The sequence below is a fragment of the Notothenia coriiceps genome, unplaced genomic scaffold (genome assembly GCF_000735185.1).
Source record: "Notothenia coriiceps isolate Sejong01 unplaced genomic scaffold, NC01 NC01_scaffold00036396, whole genome shotgun sequence".
NCBI classification, from domain to species: Eukaryota; Metazoa; Chordata; class Actinopteri; order Perciformes; family Nototheniidae; genus Notothenia; species Notothenia coriiceps.
The window spans coordinates 642,699-665,393 of NW_011369097.1; the positions used below are offsets into that span (position 1 = coordinate 642,699).

Below are 22,695 nucleotides of genomic sequence, written 5' to 3' on the forward strand. Positions count from 1 at the left end.
CTAGGATTGGACGCTTTCAAAAAGAGTGGGAGGTTCCATCAGATCTGTGAATTATGTTTGGCTAATTGGCAGGAGTGCTGCTGGGAAAGAAAAAACGAGCAGGGGAAGGGGGGGGGGACACCAAATCTTAACAGCCAATCTCATTGATTATAATGACAGTGTGATGGCAGATGATACGACGGATATCAAAGGTTGCTGTGTTTTCACGGCTCGGAAAGTGTCACCAATGGGCCTTCTTCCCCGATCTCTGGGTTTGTCCAAATGAAGCAAACAAATCACTGCATGTCAGCATGAATATGTATTTTCTTTGACTGACCTCCTGTTGGCCCTTCAAGCTATTTCCCTTTTGGATCTCTATCTGTAGTGTTTTTTACTTTGATGTTTCGGATGTAAACTGTAAAGCATAAATGCATCCTTTGTTTTCTTAGCGCCACATGACTCTTATCTTTGCCTAATTGTTCACAAAGACCCCCATTAACTCCTCGTGCTTATAGCATAAAACCAGACACTCTTTTTCTCTGAAAGTACTCAAAGAGAATGAGTCATATTTCTCATCATGTAAACAAATGTGTGAAGTCATGAGTTCAGAAAATGAGAAGAAGCAAAGGGTCTTTAAAGTCACATGCCTTAAAGTGTAGTTAAAAATACATGTTTCTCTTCTGATATTCTTGTTGCAGCAGTGTGATGACCCTTGATGGGGGCTCCTCGTTTCAACGGGCCACCATTCAAAAGAAAAATATACAGGCACATCCTCGCATAGTTCACACTCTGAGCAAAGCAAACACTCTCTGCCATGTCCGTGGCCTCTCTCATGTCCTCACTTGTCTTTTGCCTTTAACGTCGTCCCCAGGGTGTCCTGGATGGTATCCTCATCATCCCGTTGGGTGGCTGTCACCCTCAAACAGGAAGAGACTCCTGCCATGACCCACAATGCTAACACAGAAAGCAGAGGGGGGCCTGGATGAGTTACATCATGTCCTTTTGGTCTGCCTAGCACCTGGAACCTGATAACTTTATTAGGCAGGGGGCTGCAGGAGAAACCATTTGTGGAAAATATTATGTCGTATAGCTTATTCCTCATGATTACATACACTGAATCCGACTTTTACACACGACCACGGCTGTCAAGAGGAGTTATGTGAATCTGATATTCTTGAGAACATAGCTGAAATGAAATCAGGCTGAAAACATGGACTCTTCTTCAAAGGGTTTAAGCGGCAGTCTGCCATTATCTAAACTGAGAGCTGGGCACGTTTTGGAAGCAGCGGCTGATAGGATGCAGTCAATCTTCCTGTCAGTCCGAACAGAGCCTCACCCTGTTCCCCTCTCTCACCGGGGTGGTCCCTCCTGTGCTGACCATCTCTATTCGAGATGACTTGGCAGCAAACAGGAATATGCTTCCCCTCAATCAGCACTTTCCAGCAGGTGTGCTTTACCTTTCCTTCTTTCATCCAGATCCCTAACGCATAGGTGCCTGGCAGTTCCTCTTGAGTATATATATGTATGGTGCCAGCCTACACTCTCACACACCAGCGTCTTCGAGCCAAGCTAAACGTGCATAAATTCAAAATCCTATTAACCTCACCGACGTCTATAATGCTGCTGTCAAACAGTTTTCCTTCCAACAGATCAGACTTCACAGCGCAGTGAAGGTGGAGGTGATATGTGGCTCTGCTCTGTAAACACTCTGTAAGCTGGCCATTGCTGATCTGTACACAAAAGGGAGATGGCCAATGTGCAGGCCAGATGTGGCTACTATTGTTGTGGTTGCACGGCTGTGGTCATTGAAACTCATTTCAAACCTCATGATCTAACTGGAGAAAGTATGAGTGAGTAAATTCCCCACTGAGGTGACCAAACCACAGACCAACACAGTGGTTTATTCACAAATACTGAGGTTTAGGTATTGTAAGGGCGATGCTGTGCGATGCTTCAGGTCCAGCTTTGTTAGATTTGGGAAAAGCAGGAAGGTAACTTGGAAACAAAAGCCTATGAAAGAAACCATTCTACATGTCAATCTAATACAAACACAAAGGCAAATCTATAGAAATGTCCATGCATTTAAGGTCACTTAAGGCTGGACAGACCCACAAACACAGCATATGCTGAAAAACCGAATCGTTTACTTTAATTAAATGTATTATACATACAGATTTCACATAACTGTATTGGGTTGGTTGAAAGCAATAATATGAAGTTGAATCTAACACTTTTTATTTAATATGAAAATTATTTCATCGAACTAACCTAATACAGTTATGGGAAATCTGAAATAATGCATTTAATAAAAGTCAACGTTTCAGTTTTTTCTGTGAACTGCACTGGAAAAACTGACTTTAATTAAATGTATTATGTCAACGAATTGCACATAATTGTATTAGCTTACTGGAAAGCAATAATATTAAGTTGAACCCAATATTTTATTTAAACTTAAAATGATGTCATTTGTTGACATAATACATTTAATTTTATTCAATGCTTACATGTATGCCTACTCTGTTAGGCAGGATTTGCTCAGCATCATGGGTAATGCAGAGCTGGCTTGCAGTGCTGTGGTCGGAAAGAAGGCCAATGCCAGGCTCATTACCAACCAGTGCCAGCCAAGGCTTTGGCACTTTTCAAGACCCTGAGGGTGGCAAGCATTCCATCACGTCTTGCTTATTTTTCTATTTGTTTAACTGAGAGGGTGAGGATTAATGACAGTGACTTTGCCGCTGACCTTGTGACGCTAACCCATAGCTATGCAGCTTTTCCTCACATCAGAAGAGGACTTGTAAACCACGCTGTTCTTCTCCATGGTTCAGAAACATGCATGTACAGTTAAAGGGCTAATTTAACTTGGTGAAGTTTATGAGGAGAGAGGCAGACAAGACTCAGAGTCTACAGCCATGCCATCAGCTCTGTGAGCTCAGGCACAGCTGTGTTTTGAACTAAATACTAGGCGTACTGCTGCATGCTTATTTAGCAAGTATCATGTAGTACAACTGAAATTTCAAATGTTTTGAAGATATTTGTTCATTAACCACCCTATTTGACAAATTGAAATGCTGACCTAATGACGGCACTAGATGAAACATTAAGAGACATTCACATCTGGAACAAAAACACAGGGCAATCCATTGTACTACAGAAAAAGTCAAGGGGTGATTCCAAAGTGATCAAACTTCTTCCTCTGGGAACAATGAATGTCTGCACAAAATGTGGCTGGCCCACCTGATACATGTTGAGACATTTCAGAGGATAAGTAAAAGCCTTGATCGGCAGGTAGTGCTCCAGGAAAGTTCAAGGGATTACCAAAGTCAGTGGGATTCATACTCGGGGGATGTCTGTAGAAACTTTCATGGCAATCTATGAAACAGAGATGTTCAGTCTGGATCAAAATGACTTTACATTGCTATCCCATGAGCCATGCCGCATTCTAGTCTAAAACACTTTTCTGCACTTACAGAAGGACATCAGTATGAATGTCACTTCATAGCGTTTTCACAAGTGCTATGGTAACAACCACACTGACAACAAGGGAGAGGCGGCTCAGAGGTGTTTGTCAAACAGCGGGACAGTCTGCATTAGAGGCACTTTCTTTACAGAGGACTGAAATGTTTCCCGACACACCGAATATAAACCAGCTGCACTTCCCAGCAGGACAACTAACCCCATGAATCAATAGCCTCTCTCCGACATCATATAAAACACGGACAGCCATCAGCTAGGGGACACTTAATCTCCACGCTTGCAGTTTTTCAAGAGCGCTTGCAGCTCTAAGCTCCTGCTTGTCTCTGACCTCAGCTGTACGCGTGGACGTTTATATCATTTCCAAAACATGTGTTGGCAGATCTTCTTCTGATAGAGGAATGCATTTTAATGAAGCCGTTTCATCTATGGGTGGCTGCTCGCGCATGTCGTTCAGTGGTGGACTCGCATCATCTCGGCTCGGGTGTTGAGAGCCATGTCTCAGCACTTAAATCTCAGAGGATTGATAGGAGGAAAATATGTAAAATATCAAGAGATGAGTGGAAATTCTCTTTAATCAGCAGCAGCATCTCATCGATACATTCCTTTGCTGCACTTGATTGCCAAACCGTTTTCATCGCTGTGATTTGCATTTCTCACAGCTGTTTTCTGCGTAAACCTCAACAATGCTGACTACAGAGCCACACTGTCACCATTTATAAAAGGGACTTAGTTAAGACTCACACTAAGAAACTTCAGAAGGCACGATTGAGGTTGAAATCCACCCCAAAAAATGCCAAAGTAATTTTAGTGAAAGGAGCAGAGAACTCGTCTTTCAGTCCAAAACACTGATGTTTGCCAGGGTTTTGGACTGAGGCCTGAAGGATCTTTTGCATGTAACATGAAGTCAGAATACAGTAAAGGGTAATCTTCCTGAGGAGAGCTTTAGTCCAGGCCGGCTGCTGGAAAGATGCTCTCCTGTCCTTCAACAACCCTGATTAAGATTGGCCCTTTAAATCGGCCCAATCAATGCAGATGATGAATACCTGCAGCCAATCCAGTTGGCAGTTAATCAGTCGCGTCCAATCAGGTAATGAGGACCTGCATGTTGGAATGGGAAGCAGACAACCCCATGGCTGTTTAGCAGAAAGAAGGGAGAGCGGTCATGATCTAAAGATACTTGCGTGCCACATTTGGGGCTTCTGCCCTGTGAAGATCACAGTCTGTGGACAATTACCTTTGATCATAGAAGCTGACGGATCTCCTCAAAGGCAGGGTGTCTGACTCAGAGATGGGAAATGAGGCACTGTACTCTTTAGTTGAGAAGAACCACCAATAAATTGGCTTTCACCAGCAACTTGGCAACCCCAAACCCCAAAACCAAGCTCCAGTCAGGTCTGGAGATGTTTATGGAATACACTGGAAATTTGTAAGAAAAACATGTTTTTGCTGAGAATTAATTTCATAAGATACCTAACCCTGACCCTAAAATGCACAGTATAGTTGTTGAGCGGTCTCCCGCAGGTTCTCTGGACGTGGAAAGGCGCTCCAACATGGTATATTACTCTTAGTGAGCGCCAGAGGATGACTTCTGATTTGTGGTCACTCTTTAGCAAGCATTCCTGGGGGAAATTTGAGAGAGACCATTATGTAAATCCACAGGTGCATGCCAAGACCAAATAACTGGAGTCCTGCCTTCCAAGTACTTCAAGATGCCTTTCATAGTGCTCCTGATAGTGTTCAGAACACAACGTGAGGAGACGCGCCAGGAACACGTGGGTGTAGCGTGGAGGGCCAGCATGTCCGAGCAAAGCAATTAAAAAAAGTCCAGTATCAGACGCTGTATGACTCAGGAAGCAAACATTCATTCAGTGCTAGAGTCTTTCCATCTTGTGCCGATATGGCTCTCAGTTATGCCATCTTCATATGGTAAAAGGAAAAGGGAGCCTTTGTTGTCCAGTTTGGTTTGATCACATTTCATACACAGAAAAGCTCTCAAAAGACTGATTCCATTAAGCTTGTGGACGTGGAACCAGGAGGTTTGAATGAACTTTGTATATTTTTGGGGTTTGTGAGGTATGTATTGTATGTGTGTGGGGAAATAAGAAATGTCTGTAATGGAGGGGATACTCAGAAAGTGTGGAGGGTCAGCTGAAGACAGGAAAGCACCTCATCATTCACTGCTGCTCAGCTGTCCCGTAGGAAGACAGCAGAGGAAGCATCCTCCAATCATGGATGATCATGTAACATGTAGGATCAGTGCCCCCTTGTGTCTGAAACATGCATGGCCCAGGGACTTATATATCAGTGTAGCCGATGTCTTTACATGCATTTATATGTTTATAAAGTCCTCCTATAATCAAAGCTGTTGTCTTCTGTATTAGGAAAATGGTTCTACCAGTGAGGAGGTGTTGCAAGTCATACATATTTTTTCTGTTCTTAAAAGTCTCCTATTATACTGTTTTTCATCAATATATTATAGGTCTCAGATATATACAAAACATGTCTCTGAAGTGTTTGGCTCGAAATACCAAACAGATCATGGCATCCCATAATCCCCTCTGTTTCAGCCCCGTTTCAAAAGTGCTGATTCTCTGTTACCTTGGTAGCTTATTGGCTAATGGTTACACAAGCCAAAAATCGTTATGACATCATACAGTGGCCAAAATCTGATCAGCTCATTTTCAGACAGGTTTTTATATAAATGGATCAGGAAAAAAGTGAGAGAATCTTTTTTCCTGAAACTTTCAGAATCTCTTTACACAGAGGGGAGGACACATGTTGATGTGTACAAGACATGAAAAAGTGGATTTTACATAATAGGTGACCTTTAAGCATGAATAAATGCAAAAACACTATCAACCTAACTTTCATTATGTTTCAGAAAACCTTTGCACTTTCAGGAACCATTGGTCGGCATGCACAGCACCATAAGCCATTTCAAATCCAGGTTTGAAAATGTTAAAAGGGTCTGTAATCACAATGCTTAGCACAATCCACAGGAGATACACAAAAAGTGTGATACAGGGATAAGAATTTAGTCCATCATTTTTTATTCCCATAAACAAAAGGACCTGCAGTGCAGAGAATCTCAAACATTCGTCAGCAATGACTTGCCATTTAAAAAAAGGAAAGAAAAGAAGTATCCCAGCTTCAAAGTCATAGGCAAATATTTCACAATATCTACATTGCTAAAAGTCACACTCGGGCCATGTAGCCCAGAAACAATCCAAACATAACTAAATAAAACGAGAAGTAGATGCTCATGAAAAGCAAAACATTAAACAAGAACATAAAACGACAGCATAGACCTCCTTCATGTTTACTTATAACGGTCATTTCTAATGGAACAACGAACAACTAACACATGTAATGCTTAAACTACTTTTACTTCTGGCAAATATGATATCAGCCATTGTTATGTGTGCTGAAAATATTTTCATAAGCACTTTTTTTTTGCTGTTCTTAGTACTTCTGGTCAACATTGCACAACCCAAACAAACACAAATCCATCAACCCACTTGTAAAGCTCTTAACACTGTAAAAGGCTAGCTAAAGCACAAGCAAACGCTCATTAAATCCCAAGTGGACACTGTGTTGGTTCTGGTGAGCCAACACAATACAAACCTGCTGCTGACTTCAAAATGTGACATCTTTGCAGTTCGAAAATAAGGAAATCTCTTAGTGGCCGAGTCAAACATACTGTGAGAATAATGTGTAACTGGACCCAGAGTGCTATGCGGGTGAAATTGCAAGTACTATTGTGAAGGATAACTCTTCTTTTTTTAAACTTTGCAGTCCAAACATGAATTTTCCTAAATGATCTACAAACACTGAGTGGCAGCACACACTAGTACAAATGGCTATTGAACGTGTAAAGTCTAGAACTTGCTACACAATATGAAGAGGAAGAAAGGAGAAAACTGTTGGCTCAGGATTTTTGACAATCGTCGTATTCAAAATAAATAATTGTACAATAGCAAAGGACAGGGCGTATTCTCCTCTGATATAACGCTTCAGTTTACTGAGGATGAGGGATAATATGCCTTAAAGGTACAGGACGGGAAGGAGGCAGCTATGAACAAACTGTATATGTACTGTTTACCACAAGTGTGCACATATACAGCTGAGTCAGAGAATGAACAGGTGGCATAGAAGATTCTGAGGTAAATCCATAAAAAGGCTGTGAAGGAAAAAGTAAAAGTATACATATATAACAAAGTGTTTGTTATATATGGGCTCTCCCCAACGTACACAGTGACCGCTGCATGTAGTAGTAGAAATGCCATGATATACTTTTCACTTACTATTGTCCACTATGCTTCTCTCACCTACGCACCTCTCTGGATACAATCAGAGGCAAAGAGCATGAATAAGGCAGGTTATAAAACATAAGACCAACATTTACCACTCCAGGCAAACATATTTTAAACAATGGGTCAACCCGAATATTATTTTAAAGACACAATAAGTTAAAAACATGTATAAACAATAGAAATTACTTGGCTTCTTTTAAAACCCATTCTTTCTCAGATGAAAAAAGAAATGAAATAAACTCTCAACCCATCAAACGTGCACCAATAAAGTGATTCCCTTCTCCTTGAACTTTAAACCAAAGAGGTAACGAGATGAAAACCTATGTATACACACTACTATGTACAAGTATTGGAATAAAAGAGTGATATTATATATTTACAAACACACATCAGTCCCTGATCGATTAAGGCCAAAGTGCTGTAGGTGCGCGCGGCACCCGCATCACATGTAGCCCGCTGTTGCACTTAAGTGTTCCTCAGTTTGAAAAATGCAAAAGAAGCATTTATGATGTAATACTCAAGGCCTTTGCACTAGAATTATTTGTCTTTCAAACATATAAAACTAAGCAAACTTTAGCCAAAACCTGACCTTTTCCAGCAGGTCCTGGTTTCCTTTTTTTACAAAAGCGAGATATTTTATATACATAAAAGTAGTACTTGAGTTCAAATGACTGAGTTCCAGTTTCGGGAAAGCCTTCTGGGACTTCCCGTAATGCCCTCTCCTCCTGAGAGAGTACTGATAGGGAGAGGGTGATGCTCTGCCAAGATGCCCACTGTTAATGCAAATGAAAGCAGGAAACCGTTGCACTGAAGTGTGCACGGTGGTGTCCTCTGGATGGAGAGTCAGAGCATGCCGAAGCCCTCGCTGCCCTCACTGATGGCCAGCTTCAACAACTTGTGCAGTTCCTCATAAGAGTCGTACGTCGGGAGGCACAGCTGGTTAAAACTGGACAGAAAAATTGGACCACAGGGAATCAGCGAATGTTTAGTTCCGGATGAAGCATTTACAAACCATTTATAAGTCACGCTCATTCTCACGTGTAATGAGCTCTAAACATTAAAGATGTGTTGATATTGTATTTTTTCATGATTAACAATTCCAACGAAAAGACAAAGCGAACATGACTTTATTTTAAATATTCCTTAGCCTGATGAAGCTTGTTCCTCCGTGCTATTGTTATTAAAGAACTATTAAAATCCCATCAATGAGCCCTGGGAGTCATCTTTCGTCATTAACATAAGCACAGAAAATATCGTTTATTTGTCAGTCTATCCAACATGGAGCTGATTCAGATACTCACGAGAGAATGTGTCCTAATCCGCCTGCTAAAATTAGACCTGGACAAAATCACTAGTTGCGTGTTTTTGAGTGATGTTTGAGGAAACAGTGCCCAGTTCTTTTGAAAATGTATTAGCCTTTTTTATGAATAGAAAAGTGTGAACAATGATTCTTTGAGCCAAATGCTAACGTCAGCTTGCTTACATGTCCATAATGACAATGTAAACTAGACAATGTTAATCAGATATAATTATCACATTCATATTAAACCGTATAAGTATTAATGAGTGCTAATTAGCACTTAACGCAAAGAACTGCTGACACGTTTTTACACTGTTGGATAATAACCAAAGAATTGAAAAAGAAAATACATTTTTAAAGAGTATTTAGATATGATGCCTTTAATAGACTACGACAGTGGAGAAACAAAAGCGGGCTAGAGAGCTGCAATAAAGGTCACATTTTGACTTGAGGATGGCACTGGAGAAACTCAGGGGTTCCCAAAAGTCTTTATAATAAATCTTCTGGGAAATACAAATGTCTGAGTAATTTTTCTTGCCAATCCATCTAGTACATTTTAGGTTATTAAAAGTAGAAAAACAGAAAACATTGACCTGTTGGTTTGGCTGAATGAAGCGTAGGATTCATCCTCTGAGGACCATGAATGTCAGATATATATTGTTTTGAAAGTTTGTTCAAATTAATGTTGAGACCAAACTATTAAAGCAAGCAATCGATTGACAGACTGACATCACTAAAGCATCAAGGGCTCAGACCTTCATGTAATTCGTACTCACCATGTGTGTGCAGTGGGCAAGGTGCTGTGTGTGGGGGCAGCGATGATCTGGAAAGAGGGGCAGAGGGTGTTGAATCCCCCGGGGGGGAGCTGAGAGGAGCCGGTGGTGAACTGCAGCAGACGGGCCAACTCCTCCTGGGTGAAGCTGGACACCACGGCCCAGAACCACTTCATCACCTGTGGCAAGAAAAAGAAAAATCAGTGGCCTGCTGCTGTGAAAATGGATAAAAGAGATTTCCAAACGACATACTTTCTCTCTGAAGTGCCACGACCCTCCGACAATCACAGCGTGGGCCTTGAAGTCCAGCACGTTTATGTCTCCGGTGCCACACATCAAAAGCTGAAGAGATTAAAAGAAAAAAGAAATTAGAATTACCCTGCAGTATCAGTTTCTTTAAAAACTTGATTCGTTATTATAAACATCATACATACCTCCAACTCATTCTCATCAAATATGGCTAGCAGATTTTCTGGAACCAGTTCATTCAGACCTGCAACAGATCAGGAAATAAAACTAACTACGTGCACATTACCAGAGATCTGAAATGACAGGTGTGGGCTAAAAAAGAAAGAAGGACAACTGCAGCCGTGCTTGTTTCCTCACCTTTCAGGAAGTGTTCCACCTCCTCTCTCACCTGGCTGGCGAGTCTGTACTGGGCCAGCAGGTTTAGATAATGCACCTTGTTTTCATTGGTCACATCGATCTGAGATCCCCCGGATATCAGCTCCACCACCTGTAAGAGAGCAACCAGCAGGATATAAATGTCATAATACGTAAAAGAGCCTAAGATATTAAACAGTTTAAAAATCTGTCAATGTGTAGGCAGTAAACGATAGAGGGTGGGAAAACCTTTGTTACAGTAAATCTATGTATACAGTCAACACTTGTGAGAGGCTGTCACACATTTTTCATTGTTAGTATAGTAGGGGGAGTCCCACAGCCGGCTATTGTGTGTAACTATGCTACAAAAGTTTAAAATCCACTCATCCATCTTTATGTAAACTCAGCGCTCAGCCTCAACAAGACAAACGCTTGCCAGACGAGCAATATGGTTTCTTTTGTTTGTTTTCGTGCTCCTCTGTCCTGTGAAATGACATCAGGGATAAAAGGGGGGAGTTCCCTTCCAACGTGTTGCCTCACCTTCTCCAGCTGTCCCGACTTGCTGTACTTCTCCTCGGCAAACACCAAGTCCATGTCGCTCACGTCATTGTTTAGGATGAAGCAGACCTTGGCTTTGTAGAACTCCTGGTCATCCGTCTCGAAGTACTGCGTTTGGAAAATAAAAAAGGAAAACACAGGGTAATGACGTTTTGAAATAAACATGGTTTTTCATCTTCCTCGTGGAAGGATAAAAACATGATTGGGCTTTACTTCTCCACTTACAGATCTTAAGAAGTTGGATAAACAGCAAAACACATTGGCTTGCTCTCAGAAATAAAACACAAGCCAACAAATCATTTAGGTTTCTTGGCTTTGTGGGAATGTAGGAGTGATGAGACAGACCGGCTGACATCGAGAAGTAAACAATGAAAACATGACCTTCCAACTTCCGAGGAAAGGCTTTTCCCTTGAAATGCACTGAGTTCCTTACCTTGTAGTTCATCCTGAGGCCGATGATCTGGGCCAGGAAGGAGCGGGTAAAGCGAGCCCGGACCAGCTGTTTGTAGGCCCCCCCCAGAGCGGACTCATACAGGCACTTCCCCACGACACGACCAGCAAACTCATACATCTTCAGACGCTGGTGGGCCTGCCGCTCAGCGTTAGGGTGCACCTGGAGAATAACAGGAATCTGGGTTTCTGTCTTTTGAACTTATTGCGCTTTTAGAGGACAGCAAGGCTACGTCCACACATTTCATCTCATCATCTTCGCTTTGCTTACGCCAAGAATCCACAATGCTAAAACAGAGACAATTTAAAAAGATGACGTCAAGTTGATGTTTTTTTTCTATATAAGGTTCTTTTTACAGGATGAGTAGGGGTATGATTACATTACATTCAAGATTTCAACATGACACCAACAAATACTTAAAGGTGACCTATCATGCAGAATGCACTTTTGTATGTCTTTTATACATGAATATGTGTCCCCGGTGTTCCAGGGAACTCACCAAGTGTCAGAAAACACAACCATCTTCTATTTTCCTCCAATACCCAAATCTCTTAAAAAAGGGGCTGGCAACGGATTGATACAGGACTGATCCAGTTTTGAACACTTCTCTCTGCATCACAGGAAGTGTCGCTACGGCTATTGTATTTTGGCCAACTCCACCATCAGGAGGAGACAGCCGGCTGCGTAACATTGCCGTTCGAAAGCGCTGGAGACGCTGTATACATATGACAGGCCTGAGATTGGTGTGTTCTGCACAGAATCAGCCCCATGAAAAGACAGTGTTAAATTGGACGAAATGAGGAATGGTAAAATGCTGATCTGTTTTTGGTATTTTGAAAATAATATATTTGAATAATAATAGGCCTTATATAGGTATGGTCCTATTATTATTCAAATATAGCATGATAGGTCCACTTTAAATGAGATAATACCCATTCATGGAATACATTTAAAAAAAGGATATATTTCTTGATTAGATTCCCTTCCCTAATTGACACATCACGAGACACTTTTCCAGATTCAGGTTTCAGTTAAACATAACACATTTCAGTTGTTGTTCTCTATGCTAGCATCGCTTAGCAGAGAACATGCTTAAAAGGCATGGTTAGCAGCTTTCAAGAGGGAAATAAATATAAATCCGATGACTTCCTTTTTGCTATCTATGCTTGTTTTGTTCTGCGACGTGTATTGGACACATTTCTTGAACAAAATATCGTAAAATGTTGCTATAGTAACCTGGTTGTAACTGAGTGCGGAAAAACGAACACAATTCCTTTCTCTTTGAGTGTGTGTTTGTGTGAGTGAGTGTTTGGTAACTATGGAGCTAAAACTAAATATTTAAATAATAGAATAGTAGACAATCTCCTTCCTATGGATGCTTTTAGGTATATTAGTATAGACAGATATTATTTCTTAAGCAGTACTTAGTGTAGATGTAACCTAAGCCTCAGTGAGGTGTTTTGAAAGGGGACGGGGGTAATAAGACTAACTTACCAGGCCCTGGTTGTTGTCACTGAAGCGAGTGAACAGCTGGTTGGAGGTGTCAAAGAGGGTCTTACACACCAGCTCAAACCACTCCCTGCGAGGGCCTCCCCAGTCCAGAGCTGCAGAGAAGTGTCAAAGGTTTTAGCAGTGTGTTCATCTAACAAAGTTACTATGTCTGTAACTCTCATTTTGATGCCATTTCCTGTGTTATTTTAAGATCTTTTTGGTTTGAAGTGCTTGCAGCTAAATGTTTACCTTCCTCATCCTGGAACGCGACCTCAAAGTTCTTACTCCAGTCGGACACAGAGAAGTTCCTGGTAGCCTTCAGGGACTGAGCAACAGCAAGAGAAAAGACAAATAAGAATCTAAACAATCACATGCTAACAAGCCCATTTGTATATTGACGAGCAGCACTCACCGAGTCTAGAATAGTGTGCCGAGTGATTTTGAGGCAGGTCTTGGTGCGAGGTCTCTTTGCGTGGATTTGCCTGAGTTCACGTTGAAAGAAGTTCACCTTGTCTTGGAACGTTTCAGATCCACCTGTGGACAACACCATCAGATTATAGCTACAGTCTCTAAAAGAGGGTATTTACTAAGTACTTCTCAACGCGAATGCATCACATTAGACTGAAACAAACCGATGTTCTTGTGCAGGAAGCGAATGAAGGTGGCAGCCATGATGTTCCTGTCTTTGCAGCTGAGCTCCACAGGAGGCTGTATCCCATCATCCACCACAAGAGTTAGATACTTGTGAACGGGGTCAGGACCAAAATAGGTAAACTGAAGCAAGAACAGAATATTATGGTTAGCGTGGTAAATTAAATCAAACCAAAGTGTCCCAGGGTTTTACGACTCACTGCTGCTTACCTTCGTTCCTGGACATACTCGGAAGGTGAAAAGGCGCCATGGAATAATTTTCAGGTAGAACTCTTTCACGGATAATTGCTGTTTGACAAAGAAGTCATTGTTCATTAACACATGTTGAGTTCTATCCTCTCATATACAAGACATCAGTCACACAACCAAAAGGTTAAGAGGAAAAACAACCAATACATGACACGCTTACCTTTGGCGATATGTAGCAGTAGACCTTTTTTGGTTTCTTGACCTTCTCAGGTTGTCCCTCCACAGGAGAGTCATGCTCATCCTCCTCTTCTCCCATGGAGGGCCTCCTCTGGGGGGCCAGCAGAGAGGAGGCGGGAAACTGCCATGAGGAACTGTAGTTCCCATTGCTGTAAAGGTACGCTTCAAAGTAGATGCTAATGCCTGGAGTGGACACATTCTTCTCCACACAGGCCTTCTCATTCTCTGTAATAAGCAAAGAGAGTATGAGTATCATGCATTGGAAAGCACTGTGTTTTTACTATAGTAGTGTATAATTCCTTAAGCATGTAAAGGTTGCTCACCACTGAGAACAATAATATCAAACTCCCCGTTGCTGAGCGGCTGGTCTGTGTAGGAGATGCGGGCCCTGAAGCAGCCCGTCTTCCTTAGGGTGAGTTTCAGCAGAACCTGGCACTGCTGCTTGTTGAGGGTCACTGACTTACTGTAGTACTCCTCCAGACTGTCGTCATCCCCCGTGCCCAGCTACAAGAAACAAGGAAACTCAAATGAATCCCAGCTCAGAGACTTGTTCTGCTGCGCTGTAAAGTTAGTGGACTGTGCAATTGGGAACAGAAGGCTGAACAATTCTGGCTTTCATTTTTACAGTCCAAATCAATGAGTAAATCAAGTAGGAAGGGGGTGTGTTCCCTTACAGAGTGCACGTGGACGCTGTAGTTGGTTTCATCAGTGAGAGATGCAGAGTTACTGGTGGGGTTTCCATACTCGTCCCTCGGCTCAATTTGCAAAGTGTGCTGCTGGCCATTAGTTAGCACCAGGGTGGAGAAATGGTAGGCTATCTTGGTTTTTGATGGGACAACTGTTCCTGATTTGAACAAAAGAATAGAAATAAACAATAAATACTAGTCAAATCAATAACCAAACACAGAAGAATACGGTTTAGCAGAAATACCTGGTTGAAAAATCTTGTAATAAGGGCTGTAGGCCACGTTGAGGCCACCCAGCTTGACAGCAACCTCGTAGCGCCCGGCTTTGCGCACAGTGAAGGCAACTTTGACTACGTTGGACTCTGGTTCCTGCAGAACTTCCTGCGTCACAGGGATGTCCAGAGCCAATTCGATGTGGGTGATGTTGACCCTCAGCCCTACAGGCCGGTGGGCGGGAAAAGGCTGGCCATTCTTATAGAAAAGCTGAGAAGACAAAAAGATGAATAACTGCAGACCAAATATTCTCTGACACTGCTAAAGTCAACGAGACTAGACATTAAAGGTCGTACAAAAGACATCAAAAAGTGACTTTTTGATGTCTTTTGTACATAAATGTGTGTCCCCGGTGTGTCAGGGAACGCACAAAGTGTCAGAAAACAAAACCCTCTCTCTTTTCCTTCGTACAGGGAGTACAGCGGAGCTGATCCAGATTTGCATCCGATATGACGTAATATCGGAAATGTGAGCTGGCTTTACGCCCACGGCACAATCAGAGACTTCGCTATCAGAAAGCAATGCCTGACGTGTTTTGGACGTAACATGGTCTTTTTTACATTAGCAAGCATCGCGAACACTCAGAGCTAACCTGTACTGGACAGAGTATGTGTAAAAAAGCAGGAAATAAAGAAAGGAACTCACATTTTAGTAAACCCGCAAGAGAAAAAGCATTTGAGCTCCATACTGTTTCAGAAATATTCCTTGATGTGGTTTTGAACATGATGGCATTTAATGACGGCAGCATTTAGCTGAGAATCTCTCGGTAGAATTTTGAGCAGGCATTAGCTCCCATCCCCCTTTTTCTTTTCTTTTTTAAAGCTAAGGACCCAGAATCAGCACTTTAGTAACAGGGCTGAAATAGAGGGGCAAACTTCTCGCAGGCTGGAATGGGTGATCTGTTTGGTATTTTGAGGAAAACACATCATAGACATGTTCTTTATATTTGTTCATATATCTGAGACCCATAATAAATGCTTAAAAATAGCATGATAGGAAACCTTTAAAAGACTGTTAGGAATAAATCATCACCTGGACTCTAAAGCTCATAGTCTGGCCCACTTCCTGCGGTTCCTTCCAATCCCAAGACACCTTGCAGGAACGGGGGTCCAGGTAGTTGCCCCGGACATAGTCGTAGATGCTGCGGTCGCCGCGTCGCCCTGGATCCTCATTCTGCAGGAAGCTGACAACCCTCGCTGCAAGTTCACAGAGGAACTTAATGGTGAAGACAAACGCTATGATGGAAACAGTAATTCCACCTGTCGCAAGAAGGGAAGAAGCACAAGAGAAAAGTTGTTGGAACAAGGGGGCGCAATAAATGCAAGGTAATTATTTGGTCACCAATAAAACAGGGAAAAGGCTAAAGTTTGACAAAGGTTTATGGGATCAAAACTTGACAACAAATCCTTTACAAAGGCTTTATATAAACAAACTATAAAGCAATTTGTCAAACGGGTAACTCAAAGTGGTTCAAAGTGCTTGAAGAAAGAGCTAAATGAGTCATGTAGCAGCATTTCCAGGTCCAGTATAACCGCCCAAACAGCATACAGTGAACTCACCAATCACGTAAAACATCAGGTCCCTTATCAAGAAGCAGAGCGCCACAGTACAGCCAAATATGAGAGCTCCCTCTGAAAAGACAATTGTAAAAATGAATAATTCAAATGAAAACAATACACACTATATGTTATAAACCAACAGGTTCAAAGGTTTGATTGATAGTTGAATGATGACATAAGCCAAGGCTAAACAACAGCACCACTGCATTTTAAACGGTGTCCTGTCAAATAAATGAACAGCAAATGACAAGAACAAACAAATGTTACTCTGTATACAGAGATAAGGCAAAACTGAACTTCTCTATTGCAACACTTGAGCCACATTCAACAGCTATGACTCTTGTAGAAACAACACTTATCAACAGTACAATCCACTTTATGTTTACGTCTTACATCTAAAGGCTTCCTAATACCCTGCAGCTTTGGAAAGCAATTCAAACTAAAAACCTGTCTAAGGCAGCAAATGACCTGTGTCTCACCAATTGTCCACTTCTCATTCAGACGCCTCACAGACAGGCTGTGTACCAGCCGGATCTCGTAGTCCTGGTCACGACTCCCCCTGGAGTTCTGGAGGATCTTGATGCCAGTAGACAGCTTGATGTAGTCCTCGTAGTAGTATCCCCAGGCAGCTAAAGAGAGCTGCAGCTGATTGTCGAACTGAGACAGATCATCTAGGTTCATACAACGCAAGGTCTTCAGTCTGCGGTGGGAAGCAGAAATGAAAGTGAATAAAGGAGATGATTGAAAGGAGTCGTAGCGATGATTAGCCTCTTAAAAAGTACACCCTTTAGAGATATATCCTACTCTGACTGCTGACTCCCCGTTGACCAAGTCTGCTGTGCTTACTGCACACAACAGCTTGTCCCACACACAAAACAAACTATAGATTACAACCTGGATCTTATCACCTAACAGGTGAGGCAGCGCAGCACAGTGTATCCTGCCTTAGCAAAATACTACCGTCGTAAAGCTTTATTACACGAGAAGGTGTGGATAATAAGAACAGCAGAGGACAATGAAACCAGTCAAACTGAAACATAATCCTCCCATTGTAAATCTACTAAAAGTACAACCTTGTGTCAATGCCTGATAACACCAAGGTGTAATGTGCAAAGTCAAACTTTAGTGACTAAAAACACACTAAAACCCTTTTTCTCTTTTGAAAACACATTTTCAATCCAGACGCAACAAAATTGTAACTTTGTACAGAAAAATGCTAAATGTGTATTTTCTAGCATGCTGTTTGGTCCAGTTCAGTGTGTGAAGCATGGTTGATCATCTACCTTGTGATTGCAATTGTTTAATTATAATTATAAAAAACAATCTTCTCATTATTTTTTCTTAAAGTAAATACTTCGATCTTTTTTATCCTCTCACTCCTAATAACACAATGTATCTGACAAGTCGTGGCTTAAGTCAATCCACTACTTCCCCATTTACAAGGGGATATATATATTTGTAAAGTGCTAGGGTCACCTTCTGTTACAACACAGTCACTGAACTGAAGCTCTGCCAGAATGACATTACCAAGAAAGGTTCAAATAGAGGCAGCAATGGTGTGACAGTCATGACATTGAAAAATGTGACACAGTGTCCCTTTAGAAATACCAAACAGTTTTCTTCTGAAATGAATGAGTAGTTGAGAGACACAGTTGACCTTTGAAACATTGACTTTCCTTAAACAGAAAGTTTATTTTGTTTATTTTGAAAAACACAATGACTACTTAGCATAGCCTGTTCTGACTGCATCAATAGAGATGATCCAACATACACATCACCTGCACTGCTGCAGGTCTTACACAAACAGCCGGTGAAGAGTACTTTTTACTGCAGTGACCCTCTGAAACACTGCAGCCTCCACAGCTCAGCGTCAGCAAAGCTCAGCCAGCCATGAATGGAGAGGCTGCCCTCAAGTGGACAGAAATAGATATGGCCTGTGATAACCGGCATAAAACCTGATCATAACCACAGAACCAATTCAAGCCTAAAATATGCCTGGAAAAATCTATACGCATGACATGCCAATAAGTGATTGTTACTGAAAAAAGAAAGCTTCTCACGATTGTTGGCTAGATTAGTGTAAATGTAAAAGGTTAAGACCTTTCATTGCTTACGTATGGTAATAGTGCTCCAATTTCTGGGAGCAAAGCCACTCCTGGAAGGCAAAGTCTCGGAGCAGCTGGATGTGGGCCTCCTCAATTTCCCTCCAGCGCTGCTGTTCCTTCACCACCTCTTCCAGACGACTTAGTACACTCAGACTCAGTTCCTCCAGTGAATGTACATCTGGATGACACATGAACAGCACATAGAAATACTCAATCACATACCAGCCAACAAATCAGCATCAGTAATGCCCCAGCACAGGCTTAAATACTCTCTCTTAAAGTCTATAATAAAGTGTATCAAAGCCTGAGCTGATTGTCCGTGCATACATGCATCTCGTAAGCCTGAATGTTTAAAACAAAAATGACCAGGGTCAAAGCAATAAGCAACAATATCTCCTTGCGTTAAACATAGTTTGGATCCAGTTAGACATGACACTTATTCATGGTATTCCTGCAAAGCTCTAAAAGCTAATGGTTAGAGAAACTGTTCCAACCAAAGTTTCAAGTATCATAATCTGTCTTGCAGAAGTAACCACGTGCGGGTTACATTCAACGTCAGACCATCAAATAAAGGCCTAAACTGTAATGGCCATCTAAATATATCTCAAATGGAGATATAACTGTAAGCAACTGACCTTCAAATAAGTGCCTGTACTGAGAGAGGCTATGTCCTTGGAGCCATTCCTCAATTTGACTCTCTTTTCCTTTCTTCCAGCGCACTTCCCAGAAGAAGATCCACGACACCGAGCAGAGGAGGAAGGTCAGGAAGAAGCGGCGGTCCATCAGACCATCTTTCAGCCTTCACTCAGACCCCTCCGTGCTCAAGGGAAAACTGCTACTCACCAGGGGACTTGACACGTTTCCTACAGTTGGAGAGAAACTGCTTAGGCTCAAACCAGTTCGACTGAAATACATTTACAAAGGGTTTTTAACAATTGGATTTTAAAGAGGAACATTGGTCAAACAGACAGGATGCCTGAGGTGGTTTACAATAAACATGCTCAGCCAAGAAAGCATGAATATTTAAGTGACACCTTGGTGTTGGCTGATGGGAGAATACCATGTAATCACCAGCACTGAAATATGCATGAACAACTTGGCAAAAGAATGGTCATAAACTCTCCCCAGCCTCGTATAGCCCGGACCAACTGTCAACGTCAAAGAAACATTGACAGTGACAGTCTGACAACAGTCTCAGTCCCAACCAACAACAACAACAGCCAGATGTTGGTGATGGTAACGATGAGCTGCCTGGTAGTGATAGCTCAGGTGTCATAACGTTTCCAAATGTCATCCACTGCCACTGGTATAAACAACCACAAAGCGTAATAAATAACATATCGAAGCGGTCAGATGTACCGTACAGTTTCTTAAACGTTGTTTAAAAAAGGAAAAAAAACACCGGGAGCGGAACACGCACAGGCTAACTGCAATGTAATCAATTGTCCCTGGTCTATTGTCACCTGCAGCGCAAGGTAAAGCTGGAGGCTAATGCTAACAACTGTTAGCACTGTGCCAATAAGCTGCTACAGTAGTTGACTAGAAAACGACAGCGAAATGCTAACTAGCCAAGTTAGCCAACAATGTCAGCGTCATTTCAGAAGCTGCTCGCCAAACCATGGAGGTTATAAAATGCACACCACAACACGTTCATAAGACATTGCATGCAATACTACTCTAACACAAACAAAAACCGCTAATGAAAACTTTCATTTTATGTAAATAAAGACAGTCTTTACCTTCGTCTGATGGGCATTAGCCTAGCAACCGGAAAATGCGCAGAAAACGTGTCGATTCCTGATGACGTCTATAGTAAACGCATCGACAACACACGAGGGGAAGGGGAGAAGATTTCACTCAGATCTGTGGGCTAACATTTTAACCATGGTATGTCATATTTATATATTATACAGTAACATCAAGACTGTACTCATAATACTTATCTATCAAAGTATGTTATGTGTTATTACTACATTGGCGTCGAAGCTTTTATAGCAGGCAAGCTCCTGAGCTAGTTTAGCTAGCCTAGCCTATCTAACGTAAAGTAGGCTAACCCGTACGCCAGCTGCAGAAATAAATAAGCGTTTTAAATATATCATTTACTTTGATCAATGTAAAGATCTTGGCCACAACATTAAATACATGTAAGTGTTCGTTAATTCTCCTAAAACCATGATACGTCTGAGTTAATTGTTCAAGGTTTAGCTAACACATGCAGTGTTTGTTTTATTACTTCTTTAGCTCTCGTTATACAAGTCAAAGTGCTGTCTAAAAACTGCTTCAGTAATGACAGTACAGTGTAGTTAAGTGTTTATACAAGTAAATGTTACGCTGAGAGACATTGTTAATATGCTGTTCAAGCAACAAAGTGCCTGTGTTATGAGGTTGACTCAAACCCTCCACTTACACAACAAGTCAATTGCTGCTGTAAAAGCTTCATACTGTTGGTTGTAATATCTTGGTTTTAATCCATTTCTGTGTTTGTACTTGTCTAACCTAGGGGAAGCAGAAAACGAAGAAGTTTGCTGTCATGAAACGAATGATCAATCTGAAGGATAATAGAATGTGAGTTTTAATAATTTATCTGTCTTCTAGCCACAGTTAACAAACGTATTGATCATCCATCACAATGTTATTAATACAGCCAAGTTTGCATACCTATTTAACATAACTTGTTGTTTTTTCAGAAAAGATAAGGACCGGGCTAAACCAAAAGAGAAAAAGAAGAAGGACCCCTCTGCGCTCAAGGAGAGAGAAGTGTGAGTTGGCTATAACATATTTAATTACTATATGAAGAACTTTTGGTGGGTGGCTCCTTAACTTGATTTATTTTTAACTTTTTGTGCAGGACAAAGTACCCATCCTGCCTGTTCTTCCAGTACAACACGCAGCTTGGTCCACCATACCACGTTATAGTCGACACCAATTTCATCAATTTTTCCATCAAAGCCAAACTGGACATTGTTCAGTCTATGATGGATTGCCTGTATGCAAAATGTAAGTACTATTGCCAAGTGCATAATGGACTCGTTCCTCCAACAAATTGTTATATACAGTACAATGATTCAAAAACGTTCCTAATCATTCTTTTCCCCTCTGCAATTTTATCCAATCCAGGTATCCCATGTATCACAGACTGTGTGATGGCTGAGATTGAAAAGCTTGGAATGAAGTACAGAGTCGCACTCAGGTACAAGCTGCTAAATATAAAACTGCATGGACGGCTTGAACTTATTTTGTTTATTCATTTGTTAATGTTTTGCTTTGCAGGATAGCCAAAGATCCGAGGTTTGAGCGCCTGCCGTGCACACACAAGGGAACATATGCCGATGACTGTTTGGTCCAAAGGGTAACACAGGTAATATGTTTTCATTTTAAAATGTGTCATATCATTATAGTGAATAATTATAGGTAATTTTTCGCATTTCATTTTTCTGAAGTTTTTGGCACAGGTAAATAACATTAATGCATTTCCACAGCACAAGTGTTACATCCTGGCCACTGTGGACAGAGATCTTAAGAGAAGAGTCAGGAAGATCCCTGGGGTGCCCATCATGTACATCTCAAACCACAGGTAGCATCATTTTGACTGAAATATACGTCTGCTTTTTATACATCTGTTTTTTTGCATAAAATGTGAAATAGATTTATGGACATGTTCTTTTCATACAGGTTCAATATTGAACGGATGCCTGATGACTACGGTGCTCCAAGGTCTTAATCTTCTACAGCTGGGATGGACCTGTAAATAGACCACTTTTCTGTTTTTAAATGATTTTCCTTTCATGTATATTTTGTAGTTTGTTTGGTTTGGTGTGGGGTGGGTTTGACCTAAACTGCAAGTTACTTTACATTTGGTTGTTCATATGAAACATTTTGTTAAGAAAATAAATGAATAATAAATGTCTTTGGTTTCCAGTCTTTTACAATACCCCTAATGTGTTGAGGAAATGTTGCTTTATTAGCAAAGATGCTAATTTACTATGGGAAAGATAACCTTGATCAATTCCTTATATAGTTTCACACATTCTTTTTTTTATGTTTTAAGGTCTT

At 41.3% G+C, this 22,695-nt stretch overlaps 3 protein-coding genes across 4 annotated transcripts in view; 2 read left to right on the forward strand and 1 right to left on the reverse strand.

The window, feature by feature from the left end:
- LOC104963667 (calcium/calmodulin-dependent protein kinase kinase 1-like) overlaps positions 1 to 22,695 on the forward strand; it is a 366,751-nt gene that overhangs the window by 204,799 nt on the left and 139,257 nt on the right. The window lies entirely within an intron of this gene.
- On the reverse strand, positions 7,862 to 20,440 carry arel1 (apoptosis resistant E3 ubiquitin protein ligase 1). 2 transcript variants are annotated; one of them, XM_010792254.1, is made up of 22 exons: positions 20,382 to 20,440; positions 19,278 to 19,505; positions 18,652 to 18,820; positions 17,017 to 17,237; positions 16,538 to 16,609; positions 16,011 to 16,237; positions 14,951 to 15,188; positions 14,694 to 14,863; positions 14,343 to 14,523; positions 14,003 to 14,244; positions 13,804 to 13,881; positions 13,575 to 13,716; positions 13,355 to 13,476; positions 13,192 to 13,267; positions 12,946 to 13,055; positions 11,434 to 11,613; positions 10,983 to 11,108; positions 10,446 to 10,575; positions 10,274 to 10,332; positions 10,092 to 10,181; positions 9,843 to 10,018; positions 7,862 to 8,712 (listed from the first exon to the last, which is right to left on the reverse strand). In XM_010792254.1, the coding sequence occupies exons 2-22, from the start codon at positions 19,423 to 19,425 to the stop codon at positions 8,610 to 8,612; spliced, it is 3,060 nt and encodes a 1,019-aa protein (XP_010790556.1). In that variant the 5' UTR covers positions 19,426 to 19,505; positions 20,382 to 20,440; the 3' UTR covers positions 7,862 to 8,609. The 2 variants fall into 2 exon arrangements, with proteins under 2 accessions (XP_010790556.1, XP_010790557.1); XM_010792255.1 differs by having other exon boundaries at positions 19,278 to 19,522; positions 20,382 to 20,430.
- fcf1 (FCF1 rRNA-processing protein) lies at positions 20,410 to 22,549 on the forward strand. The gene is made up of 8 exons (XM_010792253.1): positions 20,410 to 20,529; positions 21,143 to 21,207; positions 21,330 to 21,401; positions 21,491 to 21,639; positions 21,760 to 21,832; positions 21,913 to 22,000; positions 22,122 to 22,216; positions 22,315 to 22,549. The coding sequence occupies exons 1-8, from the start codon at positions 20,443 to 20,445 to the stop codon at positions 22,361 to 22,363; spliced, it is 678 nt and encodes a 225-aa protein (XP_010790555.1). The 5' UTR covers positions 20,410 to 20,442; the 3' UTR covers positions 22,364 to 22,549.

Bases quoted from the DNA above. Each gene is read 5' to 3' on its own strand.
- arel1 (XM_010792254.1), bottom strand. From the start codon at position 19,425: ATGGACCGCCGCTTCTTCCTGACCTTCCTCCTCTGCTCGGTGTCGTGG. The intron at 13,717-13,803 runs GTAAGCAGCAGT...TTCTTGCTTCAG, and splicing joins GAGTATGTCCAGGAACGAAG to TTTACCTATTTTGGTCCTGA. The intron at 11,109-11,433 runs GTAAGGAACTCA...TTCCAAACGCAG, and splicing joins GCCTCAGGATGAACTACAAG to TACTTCGAGACGGATGACCA.
- fcf1 (XM_010792253.1), top strand. From the start codon at position 20,443: ATGACGTCTATAGTAAACGCATCGACAACACACGAGGGGAAGGGGAGA. The intron at 20,530-21,142 runs GTATGTCATATT...TGTCTAACCTAG, and splicing joins GGGCTAACATTTTAACCATG to GGGAAGCAGAAAACGAAGAA. The intron at 21,833-21,912 runs GTACAAGCTGCT...TTTGCTTTGCAG, and splicing joins AAGTACAGAGTCGCACTCAG to GATAGCCAAAGATCCGAGGT.